This window comes from Falco cherrug, chromosome 9 (assembly GCF_023634085.1).
Source record: "Falco cherrug isolate bFalChe1 chromosome 9, bFalChe1.pri, whole genome shotgun sequence".
Taxonomy (NCBI): Eukaryota; Metazoa; Chordata; class Aves; order Falconiformes; family Falconidae; genus Falco; species Falco cherrug.
In genome coordinates, this window is record NC_073705.1 from 23,487,738 (window position 1) to 23,503,974 (window position 16,237).

The window sequence follows — 16,237 nt, forward strand, 5'->3', positions numbered from 1 at the left end:
AACTCATTTACCTGAATGCGAGAACAAACTTCTTTGTACAGATGAGTTCAAACACTCCTGCCCAAGCCAAACCCAGGCCAAATTACAGCCAGTAGCACAGAATAGTTTAAAGGTAGAAGGGAAATAGAAAATGGACTGTTCACGGACAGCATCTCTCCTTGCTGGAAGAGACTTTTCTTTTATTCAGCAAGTCCCACTCTGCATCTCAGCATAAGACATGGAGAAGAATTTTATTATACAACAAAGCTGATATTAGGATTTGATACTATGGACATCAAGACATATGGCATGCCACAGCCTCTTAATTATTCTGTAAAACTTATCTGGCACAGACACAGATAGTGATTTCTTAGAATACAACAGACACGTTGAATGTGACCTCAAAGAACTGATATGGATTTCCTGTTGCTTAGACAACAGGAATTTTACTAATTCATGTCACTTTTGCATCAAAATCACAAATGCAGTGAGTACAGTTGAAGACCAGATATGGAATATTGTGTCAGGCACTATTGCTTCGTTGGTACATGAAATTTAATGCTGAAGACCTTCAAAGTGTATTGGATATGATGGAAAACCAGAGGCTCATTTTTTCTGTTGAAATGACAAGTAGGTGAAAGAACCAAAACATGATCCACCAGAAGTGATCTTTACATACTAATCAAACTCATTGAAAAGCATTTCCAAAAATGAAAGTATAACTAGATTTCAAACAGAAGCACACACCCAGGTTTCCTTTCTTTTAAGTACGGTATGAGAAGGAGAATGGAAAATCCCAAAAGGCCCAAAACTTCCACAAAGGAAGGATGGTCCTCAAAATAGTCTTGCTCCAAAAGGATACATTTAATTACATCGGAACAGGTAGCATCTTGGGAGGTTTTCCACTATTGTTTCTACAGTGTACATGAATCCAGGTTTTACTGCAGAATAGACTTAGCCCAGTTCTTAGACCAAACATCCTCACTTCAACATGGTTCAAAGCTGTCCGAAACACCAGTCTTTGGTTCAGACCCTTATTTTGGTGTAGACCCAAAATGGGAGTTTCCAGTCCATTTTCTTCAAGAAGCCATCCTATTCAGTCTCACATGCAGTAGGTGAGGAAAATGAGGGGATTCACTTCAAAATCACAGTACTGCCAAACCAAACACCACCACTGTACATGGAGCTCCAGCTGGGAGAAAAGCCAGCTAAGACATTTTTTAAAACACACAAATGGCTTGTGAACTGGTCCTGGATTAGGAGAGAAGAGAACTCAGCAGATGACCTTACAACAGAGTACTTTTAAGGTACAAATTAAAAGTGAAAACTTTTAAAGTTTGCCCCAGAAAGAGATGCAGAAAAAGAAAAATTAAAAGGGGAAAGGAGAAGAGCAAATTTTCCTTATGCTCATTCTAAAATTCATGGGTTTTCATCCAAGACATCTGCAGGGCACAAGTGCTGAGCCACCAATCTGCATTGCTGAGTGCTGGACACGTAGCTCATGAATGGAAAAAGGGGACCTTAATAACACATTTGAAATTGCCTCCAAGTATGGGTCACAAGGAAGATTCAGCCCAGGTGCCTTCAACTCAAATAAAGATCTAACAGGAGGACAACATGCCAGAAGGTGAGAAAAAGACAAAAGGAGCACTAAGGGCTTGAAAAGGCTGGGAAAGCGATTCAGGTTAGCAACCCCTAACTTAATCCTGACCTTTCTGTAACTTTTTACCTTGATTTAGTTGACTGAACTAACTCTGTGGGAAGCTTACACAACTGAACACCAGAGTCTGATTTCTCCCAGAAAGACTAGGCAGAAAGAAGAGGAAATCACATGGTCACTTAGGCATATTAATAACATTGAATTAAACAATACACAAACACAGTGTTAATAATAAAATACTTTTCTAATAAAAAAAATATCTAGAACTATAGTTAAGACCCCCTCTTAGCATTACTAGTTTTACTCCCAACTACATTAATCCTAGATAAATACTTCTCAGTCTTTTCTAAAGATGCTAGAAATTATAAAAATATTTCTAGTCTTTTCTAAAGATGCTAGAAATTATAAAAATATTTCTAGTCTTTTCTAAAGATGCTAGAAATTATAAAAATATTTCTAGTCTTTTCTAAAGATGCTAGAAATTATAAAAATATTTCTAGTCTTTTCTAAAGATGCTAGAAATTATAAAAATATTTCTAGTCTTTTCTAAAGATGCTAGAAATTATAAAAATATTTCTAGTCTTTTCTAAAGATGCTAGAAATTATAAAAATATTTCTAGTCTTTTCTAAAGATGCTAGAAATTATAACAGATGAAAACCTGTAGTTTCAAAGGCAGCTGCAAATGGAACAATCCATAATGCTGAAACTAATCCATATTTCTTAAAACAAAAATAATCACACGAAACATATCAACATAACAACTCAGTTCTTTACAAAATTCTATTTAGTTAATGTTCACTATCACAGTGCCAAAGAGCTATACTCATGGGTAGAAAACCTTTCGTGTTAGCCACTCTATAAATAGGGATCTCTGTGTCAAAATACATGCAGTTACACATCCCAAAATATCAACCATCATTATGGAAAGTTAATGTCCAAATTTTGAAATATGAGAATTTGCTTTGATATTAATGTCATTATTCTCTCTTAAATAAAATAGTTACTACCACTTTTTTCCCCGGTTGGTGATACACCCTCACAAAGGTTACAGATTGATTTAATAATGGCTCAAAGTGTTCTGTTCATGAATCAATGGAAAGGAAGGTGCTATCTTCATAATGCAGGAGCATTTTTTATCTAAGGGCCAAGCCAAGACCCACCAAACACAATATGAGCCTTTTCTTTGACTTGCATTTCAAATCTTCACATTTGAGTCTTTAGTGAACAGGTACAAAGTCTGCAATTGCTATTCAGTGTTTTCCAAAAGACTACCTAACACTTTTCCATGCTGACCAGGAGGGTAAGTTGGCAAACACTGCCCTTATTCATTCTATTCTGAACTTATCTGAAAATAATAAAAAAACCACACAAACAACAAACTAAGGACGTGTTGGAAAGTTGTGGGGATTCAGAAAGTAAGCACAAAAGCTACTCAACAGGAAACATGCAGAGCCCACACACACATTCCCTAATTTCTTACTCTTTATGCACCAGGCACCAGATACTTTTAGCAAAACCCTTTTTTTCGTTAAATCCACCAGAAATGGTTAAATATTAGTACAGCAGGAAAAATTACTCTGTTCTACTGCTGATGCCAGAAGCCCCCTGCTATATTGCTCTTTACCATCTGTTCTTTGTATTTCTACTCTAATTTTCATTGATCAACTTTTTTTAGGAGTAAAACCTCTGTAGTATCTATTAAATATTGGAAAAGGCTTATTTTCCTAGCGCTAGCACCCTAAAGGCAATTTATAAAAAGCAAACAAAAAGTAAGGGAAGTGCCGTATTTGATCCACTTATTATAAACGAATACAAGCATTAAATTGTCAAACATACAACTTGCAGATCGTCTAGCCTTTGCAGGGATTTCCTCCCCAACAGCAAGTTTAAATAGACTTTGTGGACAAGAACCATTTTTTTTGTGGTTTGTACGGCAGCTTTAAGGGAAGCTGACTGTACTTGGGACTGACTACTAAATGACTGCAGAATACAAATAAAAAGTTACCAAACAAAAGGACAGAGATGGTCACGCTTTTTCCATATGCTTCACATAGTAAAGAACATTGGGGGGGGAATCATTCTAATACACTTCCAACTGTATTTTTTTTCGCTTTATATTCCTTTCTCACCAAGTCTTAAGCCAGAAACAAGACATTTCCACTGCTGTAAAAGTCCATCACTTTTTACCTGCGCTAGCCAGTTTTAAAGAACCACAAAGTTCCTTCTGTGTTTACTACTGCTATGTTCAAAAGAGCCAGCTTACAGCACAAATTGGAGGTTTTATCAGAAAGAAAACAGGCTAACATTGTGTGGCTTAGTTATTAAATAGCGTTTTTAAATATTTGCACCTTGAAAATATTAAAGAAATTTAATACTTTTCAGGACAAGTGAAAGTCTACCTACAGAAGGAAATAGCACTCTGTCTAACACTGAAGACAGCTGCATAAGTATCTACTTTGTTCTTGGGTTAGAGTTTGGGGCAGAAGTGGCGACAAAAATTTAACAGTTTTTGTTAAATTAATCTGTAATTTGTAAGAAAAAAAAGACAGAATGAACTGATTGAATTATTTTCCTTCAGAATCTCTAACACTATCAAATCCATACTAACACATTAGCTCTTCACAACGACTACTTAATCTGTTATAGTGGATTTCCTGAGCGAAAAGGCAGAAACAGAATCAAACTGACTGTGTTTCTACTGTACTCAATTTCAGTATAGCACTTTCAGAAACCTGAAATCATAAAATTATGCAAAACATGATACTTGGCAACTTCAATGTCTTGTAAAACACACAAAAGTTAACATGTAACATCATTAAAGGAGCATTATGGAAAGAATCAGCAGGAAAGAGAGAATACATCCATTACTGTTTCTTCATTTTGCTTATTAACAAATCTAGAACATATCTGCATTTACAGGAATTTTTAACTGGCACAGAAGAATTTTCATTATGCCAATAACATTACCATAAATTCATAGCCTGTCTCCTGCTATCCTATGGCAAAGATTTTTAGCAAAAAACGAGGTAACTAATATTATTTGTACTAGCAGAATATAATGAATGCTATTATTTGTAATGTTTGACAGCTGTTTGACAACCAGAGATACAATATATTCAGTTATGCAAAGAGATTTTTATACTCTAATATTTGCCCATGATGCAATTGGAATTTCAACAAGCATTTAATATGTAATGATCATATAAAATTTTCCCCTTGAATTCTGATGGAGAAAATACCAGGATGAAGCACAAACCTCTTGAAGTTGGGTAGAAATAGCTACTTTTAACAGCAGTGCTTGTATTTCAAGTTTCATTTCATGAAAGCAACAAAAACCCATCAAGCAGGCAAAAAAAGCCATTAACCACTCCTTTGCCAAACTAATTTTTGACATGGGACAGTTAATCACGCACCAATAAAAAGTTCACCATTTACCAGATGGCAACTCCACCATAAAGGAGAGCTATTTTTGGCCATGGCAAATAGTCTCCTCATGTTTCAAACACAAATTCTATTTTCACATTAATTTTTAAAACTATGTGGCTTTAACTTAAAATAAACTGTACATCAAACGAATGGAAAATAAACAGCCAGGAACACAATTTGACGAATTGGATTTATTTAGTTTATTTAGCTAAACAGGGTCCATTGGATCTCTTTAATAGGCTGACAGTTGCACTGGGCTGGTTAATAAAACATTCAACACAGTATCTTCAGCCAATATAGAAATGCAAATCCCACCAGAAATATTTTATTCATGAAACAGTAATTTCAGTTACTACCAAAGCAAAAAAAAAAAAAAAAAAAAAAAAAAAAAAGAAAAAAAGAAACAGGGACAAAAAGGGAGGGGGGAAGAAAAAAAAAAAAAAGTACTTGCTTTGCAAACAAACAGTGCCATCTAGTGTCATCCCCTGCACAAACAAACCAAAAAATGTGAAAAGGGCTATAATTAATCCTTGCAGTGTCAGTCCAGTACCTTCTCCCTATTTCTTTGCTTTATGAGTAGCACATGGCTCTCCCTATTTTACAGTTAAACACAAATTAGTCTCACTCTAGCTGGGAAAAGGGGGAGGGGGGGAAGTAATAACACATTAAGGAACTTGAAAAAGCAGTTCTAGCGTGTAAAGCAAGCATGTTAAAATGATGGTTTGCTCAGATTGTGAGCTGTTTCTTCTTGAAATCTTTATGTTTCTAACTCATGGTATAAACCAAATCAAACTTCTACTTATACGAGTGCAGGTGAGCCACACAACAAAGGGAGAGTGAGATACGCTCTGTTCTGCTTTATTTGTCATCACATCCCACACCAGCTGCGGAACCTTTATCATAGTACTGCTGCTATCAAAAGCAGGACAATGACAGCTTGCTTCTTTTTGCATGACAGGTAGGGGAGTATCACTTCACTAAAATAAGAAATCACCAAGAAAGTGGGAAACATAAAAGCCTTCCTCCTCCTGCCCCGCAATAAACAGCATTCAGTTTCTGTATTATGAACTCACTTTACTCACCAGCTGGGTAGAAGTAATTTTGAGTGGATGCTGCTTCTCCCCCTATCTGCTAGGATGAACAGCAGACAGATTTAATTCTACTACTTTGAGAAGTAGTAGTTTTAACGTAAGAAGAAATTACATGGTAAATAGAGAAACGGTAGTTCTCCACCTGGGAAAGCATCCAGATATGTCGGAAGACTGCCAGGTGAGAAAGCACAGTTAGTGAAAAAGGCAGAGCTGATGTCATGCTGAATTTCTATTACATGCCTTAAAACACATTTTACAGAAGGATTTCATTCTGCCAGAGACCACTTTTCAGCTTCATTTAATACAGAAATATTTCGTGTGTGAGGAAAGGAAAGAGGCATGAATGCTTACAGTGCGCTGTGAGTCAATATGCCTTTCACTTATAGCCCCCAGCCAGACCCCAGAATTATCAGACTCACTAAATCACTTCCTGAAAGCACTTTCATTTGTAATCACTCAGCCAAGCCTAGTGCTTCGTGAACTGTTTTTTCTTAAAATCATGTGCATCACCTCCACCGTTAAGAGTCACTGACTTGCTGAAGGACCAGCAAACAGCGTGCCGCAGAACCCACCAGTCTTACCCCTACATGTTAACAGATGAGCAATGTCTCTGGAGAGAGACACGCACAATTTCCTGTGAGTATCAAGGTAAAGCCAGTTGAGAGAAGAATCTAGTTAAGGAATTCTTTTTATTGACATTAAAAACTTGCTGCCTGGTTGCCCTTACTCAGCGTATTAACTCTTCACATATTGTGTTATGAGATGCATCTTTTTAGTCAAACATGGAAGGAAGGATTCTTTATAAGCAATACCTGCAGAATTATAAAACCCAGGAGGTAAAGTGTGGTTCGCTGGTCTGGCTTCTCAGGAATCTGAGTTAAAACAACCATAGCCCCTTAGGTTAATTACAAATTAAGCATATTAACTCCCATCTTTCACACTTGCCTCTAAGGAAAAGCACGTCATCACTAGTAAAATCCACAGTGAGATAAGTTTCCTTCCTTCTTCATACTTCACAAAAAACCATAAAAAAGAAATCTAAGATGTAAATAAATTAGGGCAAGTTTTCTACAGGGGATCTAAGTTGTACCACCTCTTAATCTTTCATCAAAAACTCAGTTTAAGCCTTGAACATTACCAAAAAAACCCAAAAAACAACCACAAAAACCCCAACATTCTCTCCTGTATCACTTTTTACCCATTCAAAATAGCAGTATTATAAATAAACTTAACTGTAAAATGTCAAATGCCTCCACCTTTTTTCATCACAAACTCACCAAGGTGGGGACACAAGTGAAAACAAACAGAAGACAATGTAGAATTTACCGCTGTAGAAGTTGGCCTACTGTTCAGCAGCAGCCAAGCATAGAAATATCACATTAAAAGTTACTAGAAAAGGAAGAGAGGAAAACAAAACAGTGCCTCTGTGTAGAGCAGTTTGAGCACAGTGTAGAAGACTGATTGCTTATCTCAAGAAGGTAACAGTATCTATAAAAACAGCACAGTGAAGGAACTTTTGTTCACAAAATGCTTTCTCAAAATCAGATTGTCAAAGCACATGGTCAAATATTTCACATTCTTTCTTCTGAAACATAATCAGTTCAATCTCACGTGCATTAAAACAGATCCTCCACAGCCCTGTTCAAAAGAGCTGCACTGCTCACATAGCAGAAACTAATCCGATTTCAGAAGTTTCAAATTTGTCAACAAGATCAGGTTTTCAGTACAAGCACACATGCTGGCCGTGCAGGGTGCACGTGCACACATGACATGTATCATGGGGAGTTCCCTGTTTTTAATAACGTTGCTGGGATACAACTATCAAGAAACACAGATCTGTCCCACACACAGTTTATGACTTTGCAACTACAAAGCAATGATGCTTTGCTTTATAAATCAAAATAATCCAGCAGCCACAGTTGAGTCTCTAAAGTTTTAGCTCAAACCAGAAAGCTAGGGAAGACTCTCACCATAAAGATACAGGCCACTAACTTGTTGTTTGACAAATGTCATTCATTACACTTAGAGCCATATGAATATTTGTCTGGGCAGGTGACTGAACCCAAAATAAGGGCAGCACTATTTGCAAAAGCAGCCAGAATATAACTGACAGCTGTAGTAGTTGTTCAGGTGACTTGGGTGGTACTTCAGAGTCACACAAAAAAGCTAACTTTATCAAATAAAAATCCATTGCTTATCTCCTTAAATGTTTTTAAAACTTAACAGCAGTTGTCATTTGAACAATGATCTTAAACAGAACCTGTAGGAAGTATGAAATGTGAATACGTATCTTCACTATTGACTGAACCGAAGCTATTGTTAAGTGCTGAAAATGTTTAAATGTTTAGTCAAGGTTTGTACAATGTATCTGTCTATGCCTCTGACTTCTCCCCCCCCCCCCCCCCCTTTTTTTTTTTTTTGCTTTAAGTTGAAGGTCAGAATCCAAAACCAGTACCCACCCTGAGTCTTTAGAAAGGAATGAGTGCTGTCTCTTGGACTGGTAACAAACGTTATCTATTCAGTTTGCCTCCGTGCTGCCGTGACAGAATCTGAACAGTTCCTATCCTGCCTCCTGTATTTATTTGATGGTTATTTTTCTTGTTAAATATACCCATCCCACTTTCACCATTGATTGTGTAGTACTCATTTTTGTAACAGGAATGCTGCTGTGTAATATGCGCTTACTGGATTTTTGTATTTCCCTGCCTATTTGAATGCCTCATGCTTCAGCTGTAAACTTTTCAGGAAAATGCCGACTTCTGGGCCCCTGCCCCTCCCCCCCCTTTTTTTTTTTTATGGTGCCTTGATGTTGAACCAGTACATGGAATCCTTGGAGTAAAAACAAACACTAGCAGATAACCACACATTTGCCAAGTTTATATAGTTACAGTTTCACATGAAGTGGGATAATTTCAAGTCAAAATAAGTTTATAAAATCTAGAAAGCTTTTTACCACTGCATATCCCTACTGTTTTAAAGATCACAGGCTATTTTCACATAACAAAAAAATGTTTTATTTACAAAAAAAATAAACAATACCTATAGTCCATGTACTTAAGAGACTGCAATAAAATGTAAGGCTTTTTTTGCATTCAGAACTTGCTTCACACAGGCAGGCACCACGGCCATTCTACAGCTGAAAGAGTCGAAAAGAAAATATTTACAGGCTTAAACCACAGAACGGTGCATTGGTAGGTGCAGGAAAACCACCTGCTCATAGGGGGATTGTTTGAAATGTCAGGAACTCTTTGGTAGGTGGTCCCTATACCTTTACGGACCCGGAAAGCACGTCTGTGGTCTGCAACTCCGCTTCGGGCCACCAGATGGAGCCATTAGCCCAGCACCGGGCACCGTCACCGCCCGCGGGAACGCAGCTCGGCTACCTAAGTGCGGTACCGGCACATACTGCTGAAAATAGCATAATAAAGCCAAGATTAACACCTGCAAGTTACAATCTTGCAGCACACGGTTTAACAAACAGTTTTATTCTGGTTTGATACGTTTATCGCACACACTAAGCAAGCCTGAAACTGCCTTTTGAGGCATACGCAGCTTTTCCGCAAATAAGCATCACTTTACACTTGCCCTAATCTTACATTTCTCCCCAGGCACCTGCTCCCCATGGCAGCCTACGCAGCACTGAGGCAACCATCAGGAAGGGCTGCTGCCTTGATCTGAGGTGCAATGCTTGCTTTGTTAGTTCTCCCCACCCGTATTCACAGTGCTATGCTATCCGACTACTTCTACCGACAAAAAGGAGCTACTCTGGTTTTTATTACCACCATCCATCTCCAAAAGGGAGGGCCAAGATGAAGCAAGGTGGCTTTTTCTCCTCAGATACGATTTAATGTAATTAGTGAGTTACCAACTACCCGTGTGCAATACAGTGCATGGGGTAGATGTCCTTGCCTCCACACACGCCTCTGGACTGCCGAGCACTGATAACTGCAGACATGACTCAAGATAACATGGATTAGCAATAAGGGGAAATAAATCCCTTATTTTCAACTTGTTTTTATTTGATTACAAAGTCGGAGACAAGTAAGCCATGTTTGAAGTAACTTTTTAAAGTACAGAGCAACCAAGTTTAAATCCTTATTTTTCAGAATATACTCTGACAAAGTACACAGAAAAAAACACTGTATGTTCATTAAGATGCCACAACATGTACTAAATAATATTAAAGTCATAGTCAGTGTTTTGTCATCATTACACATACTGCAGATCATCAAATAAACTCACCATTTAGATATTACATGTCACAAAGAAAACTTAATGCCGTCCATCCTGCAAGTGAAGAGCGGACGGTCCACATACCTCATGTTTCCTTCTCCTAACTTTCAAATATGTTGCTGTGCTGCTGTTTTCCATAACTGCTTGGGTGAGGGCAAATTTTTGAGATTTTATAAGGCATACAAGTAACCACAAGATCAAAACTTGTGTTAATTATGATGAATATAAAAGTGACCAGCACCAGTTCCACATTAACTTCACGTTTGAAGTACAGAACTTAACAAAAAAGACTGTATACTGAGGTATATAATTTTTGTAATTAATTTCACAGACATGCTTTCTTTCATATGAAACACATACTTCCAAGATGATTGAGAAATGTACTCTGCTCAGTGCACACACTGCTTCACACAGGAAGAAAAGCCAAGCAGAATACAGCGGGATCCAGCTGAGATTCCAACTTCATTTATAGAGAACAACACTTAACTTTGCAAGCTCACATCTGCATGCCTTTCAGAAGGGCCAAGAACTTTGACCAGCAAATCTGTAAGCCGGTCATAGCTCGAAACTGCCAGTATCATTTCCAGTTAAAAATTTCCCTTCATCTATAAAAGTGACATAATTTCAAAAGTATGTCGATTTGCTTTCCCTAAAGGTCTGCTAAAGCTCTTACATAAACTCTATACGCTTTGCTTACAGTCAAACAGGTCACAATTCATCCAGAAAGTATTTTCAAATTTCTACCTTCAACAGCCCTGCAGCTTATAAAGTCAAAATAACATTTCCTTTCCTTCCCCTCTTCTCTCTTTGAACTCACAACTGAAACATTTTGTCTTACAGTTTCCAACAAGTTGCTATTTGACTGGAGAACAATCCAGAAAGATTCTGAAACCATCACATACAAACTTAAAATAATGTTAGCACTTAGGAACTGGAATTATGTAGTGCATTTAGTTTTAAGAACACTATTTTCTATATAACTGAGATTTTTCCAAGCATAACTTGTTTTCTTTCAGTACTTTGTCTTTCACTCCACTCATTTTCTTCCCTTGATCTGCTGAATGCCATCCTTGAATTGTGGGCTGTTTATTTTTTCCCATTATTATGATCTGTTCCTTCCTCTTTCTCATGTTTTTTGCTCTGAGCACAAACTTATATTCTTTTGATCACATAACTCCTAGGGCTCTGATGCATTTCTTCCATACACACTCCTTTCTCCTCTTCCACAAAGAGTGTCTGGTTCTGAACTCCCCCACTTCCTATTGCTTAGGAATATGAAGTACCAATTCCCCCGTCTGCCTACATGGAGAAATAGGCCAGCAACAAATAAATGCTGACAGTGAATTCTCCCACACCTGAGAAGATAAACAGCATTCACGACTGCTCCAGAAATTGTTCTCTCTTGGAAACCACTGTTTAGCCAGCAAGGCCATGCACGCTTACTACAGAGGAACATCATGAAATTGTTGCAAAATTTTGATGCAAGTCTTTTTACCCTAACATTCTCCAAACTTCACAAAATTGCAACCATCTTCTAAAGTAAGACATTTCTGTACATCTCTTCAACTTGGCAGAATCAGAGAGGAGTGACAGTCAGCTGGATTTCCTGGATGCAGGTATAAACATTGACTCCCCTCCCCTGAAGGAATAAACTGCTGCCAGCAACCCGAGAAAATTCACAGTTCTCCATTAAATAGAAAATACTGTCACTAGTTATTTCTTTTTCCCTACCCTGCAGGAACTGAGCTGCTGCCAATTAACATCACATTTCCTTACACTCTGCAATCCCTTTGAACTTTTTCAGGATTTTAGAAGAAACAATTTTGTCTCTATATCTACTCAGTGCAAATTCCAGCCACAAAAAAGGACTGATAACTGTAGCAGAATCCCCTAGACAAGGGAATCTTGTTAGTTTGCATTCATTACTTGAAAAAAGTATTATTTATAACCAATTTGTACAAAAGTCAGGAAGAATTAAGTGAATAGAAAACAAATCACAGAAACTAAGAAATGAACTGCACATGAGAAACTACATTCAAAAATTCCATGGATTGGAGATTATATTGTTTTTCATGTTACTGACCACATCACTACAAGCTGTCTTAAACTGTTATTTTCCACTCAGAGAATACTTATGCAGTAATTTAAGTATTAACTCTGATGTTCTACCAGTCATTCCTTGAGAAACCGGATCAAAAGCTATTTTGCCTATAGCATGAACACTGACAATGTTTAATGGCACAGAAACAATTCAGAACCAGGGCAAAGGGACAGCAAGGTAGCAACTTGAACACTGGTATGGGAGTGCTACAAAAAGAAAAGCTTCACTTCCCTAGTTTGGTTTTCATCTGTCCAGAACACAGCAAGATACACACAGAACTCATCTGTCAAACTACTCAAAAATACCTTTCAGTTGCCTGAATAACTGCATTATTATGTTTTAAAAAATCCGATCGATGCCTTCTTTAGGTAATTCATTAAAAACTCACAAAATCAGCTTCAAGTTTTCCCATTTCTTGTTTGTAGCTTCTCATTCGACTGCTGTACATTCCTCGGCTTTGAGGTGGGATCTCTCGAACTTCAAGTTCCATCTGCTCAAGCTAACAAGTAAAAATAAAGACATGTAAATCAAAAGGGTATTAGAGCAAGGATGAATTTACCTAAATTGTTCACAAATATTAAGAAATATTCCTTCTTTATCAAGAAAAATGTTGTTTATTCTGCAATAAATAAACCATTTATCAAAACTTTTACACAGCCTTGTCAACAAACAAGTGACAAAACTAATATCATTAACACAAGGAATGATTCTAGTCAAACATTTCTGGATTTCGTTTCCAGATGTGATGAACACATTTTATTACAAGAAAATAGTAAAACTGAGGTTAAATAACCTTCCTACAAATTAGCATAGTTCAGAAGAAAGCCTGCCTCCATCTAGCTGTGTGGTTTTGGAAACCCTTGGCTGAAAAAGCTATTTTATTTATTTACACACACACGCACATGTATATATACACATTCATATATGTGTATATATTTGTGTGTGCATATATATACGTTTAAAGTTTTATTTACCAGCAGCCTCTATGTTTAAAAAATAATTCTTGTTCTTTTAGGTATTGCTTACTCAGCAGAATTACAATATCTGAAATGACTGCCTAAATGCGTATCTCAAATGTGTATGTAGGTATATTGAATAGCTGAATTTCAGGGTTTAGCAACAATACCATTCAAGAACTTGTATACAGTTGAATGCATTGAAAGGTCAGAGAGAGAATATATCTTTCAGAAGCTTTTTCTATTTATTCTTGCCATGTAAAACACTAAGAGGCCTGAAACACAGAAGTATGGCACAGAGGTACTGAAAATCAAAAGGAGTTACAAACCAGGGCTGCACTACCTGCTAATTACCTGCCCGCTGGGTCACCAAGCCTCCTCTACATGATGCTGTCTGCTTGCGAATTCTGTTTTGCACAGCTTAAGAATCTGACCTTTTAAAATCTTCCCAACTTACTTTAAAAAGTAAAAGAATACCTCTCCTTGGTTGTAATAGGCACCCAAAACAATATTTACTTGCTTCCTACAATTCCAGGCTGAACAATATGGCATTGGAACAGAAATGCCTTTTAATTAGGGTCCCAAGCTCCTGGTTACAGGTCTTCACAAGGGACAGCTACAGTTTATTCCTATGTAATTGCTTGCTTACACTTTGAAATTTCATCCTCATATCATAAAAAAAAGCATCTGAATTTAATCAATGGAATTACCAGATACTCCAAAGACATTCTGCCCGATTTATTCTGATTATACAAAATGATATTCAATAATAAAACTTTAATTAAATAGTCAGTAATGAATTGAAACATACAAATCCATTTCTAATTCTGCCCAGTTCTTTGGCTCAGGCTTAACTTTCCAATGGGGTATCATAAATTAGACTGATAGCTGGAATTAATGGCTTATTTCTTATCAATTTCATCTCAATATATTTGATCTCAAATATTCTATAAACATAGAAATCATTCCTCGTGTATATATAATTAGATGTGCAAGGTCAGGATATTTTAATGAAGTCTCAATTCTTAGCTATTATATAAAAATGAAACCATCTTCCAGTGAATACAGAATTTATAGCAAATATCAGACCACAGACCATGAAATCCAAAATGTTCAATTTAAAGAGTCAGTATCAGAGATTGTAAGGTCCAAATGCAACCTAACTTTATGTATTTTCACTTTCAGGCCTCATATTACTGGTCATAAAATCCTATTTTTCATACACAAGCAAGAACAGAGCTTAATTCTACTTAAAGGTAAAAACAACCTGGCACTTACTTTCTTTAGAAAAACTACAAGCTCAAACTTCTGTTACTGGTTAAGTTTAAACTCCCCACCAGCACTGGTTTTGGCTGGGATAGAGTTAATTTTCTTCCCAGTAGCTGGTGTGGGGCTGTGTTTTGGAGTTGTGCAGAAACAGTGTCGGTAACACAGAGGCGTTTGGTTGCTGCTGAGCAGGGCCTGCACAGAGCCAAGGGCTTCTCTGCCCCTCACCCCACCGCACCGGTGAGCAGCCAGGGAGGGGGGCACAAGGAGTCGGGAGGGGACACAGCCGGGACAGCTGGCCCCAACTGGCCCCAGGGACATTCCACACCGTAGGGTGTCATGCCCAGTGTATAAATCTGGGGGAAGAAGGAGGAAGGTGGGGATGTTCAGAGTGATGGCGTTTGTCTTCCCAAGCCCCGTTACACATGATGGAGCCCTGCCTTCCTGCCGACGGCTGAGCCCAGGGGAAGTGGTGAAGGAATCCCTTGTTTTGCTTTGCTTGTGCACGTGGCTTTTGCTTTACCTATTAAACCCTCTCAACACATCAGTTTTCTCCCTTTAACTCTTCTTCCTCCCCCCACCCCACTGGGGAGCAGTGAGCGAGCGGCCAAGTGGGGCCTGGCTGGCGCTGAACCACCGCGGCGAAGCTGAGCCTTCTGGCACCTGCCTCTCGCCCAGATTCATAAACCAGGGCCCCCCTTAAGGCTCCTCAAGGGTTCAGCCTCAGGGGGTTGCTCCTAACACCACCCAGTACACTCCCAGCACTGAATACAGCGAAAAGCTGAGCAGCCACTGGTTATTTCCATTCAAAAATACAACAAAGTAAGGTAGTGCTGCTGCTGTTGTCCATTGAGACCCCAGAATAAGTCTCCCATCCCACAGGAACCTTTCCACATTAAATTGCTCTGGACAATTGCTAGTATTTTATGAAACTTGTAAGCTTCGTAATTTTATTCTGAAATCCTGGAACTAAATAGAGATTAACAGTAAAAAAACCCCAAGTGTCTAAATAAGAATAACCTAGCGTTTGCAACACAACAATTCTGTGATGTTTCCCTCATAAATCATAAAGGCAAAAAAACAGACAGACAGCTTTTTCTTCTTTAAAGTAAAATTTCCCTCAAAAATGCTAATCCCAGCTCTTCTAGTAGATGCTAGATTTTATACTCAGTTTCTCTAAGGTTACCACAACATTCACCCTTCTTAAAATCTTGGTAAAAATAACATTCATATACTCCACACTGGACACAGAATGACAGGATTTCTCCCCAGAGATCCCTTACTCAACAGCTCTGGCTTGAAAAGGCAGCCTGGGAGTCTCAAAGATTTGGTGTCAGCTCTGCACATAGACCAAATCAATTACGCTGTGAATTTACCCAAACAAAACAGACAGTGTTTTAAAACAATCAATGGTTAGTCAATGTAAATAAATCATCTCTACAATAATATTTACAGTACATGAGAGTGTTCTTTCCTAGCCAACTAGGAAATAAACTAAAGTCAGCTAAACCCAGTTTTGACTAC

General features: G+C 37.8%; 1 protein-coding gene across 7 annotated transcripts in view; it reads right to left on the bottom strand.

The window, feature by feature from the left end:
• Positions 1-16,237, bottom strand: part of VTI1A (vesicle transport through interaction with t-SNAREs 1A) — a 274,434-nt gene that overhangs the window by 247,763 nt on the left and 10,434 nt on the right. For all 7 annotated transcript variants that reach the window (XM_055721349.1, XM_055721345.1, XM_055721348.1 and 4 more), the window contains exon 3: positions 12,880-12,990. In XM_055721349.1, coding sequence (XP_055577324.1) covers positions 12,880-12,990 — 111 coding nt within the window. The remainder of the gene's footprint in view (positions 1-12,879; positions 12,991-16,237) is intronic.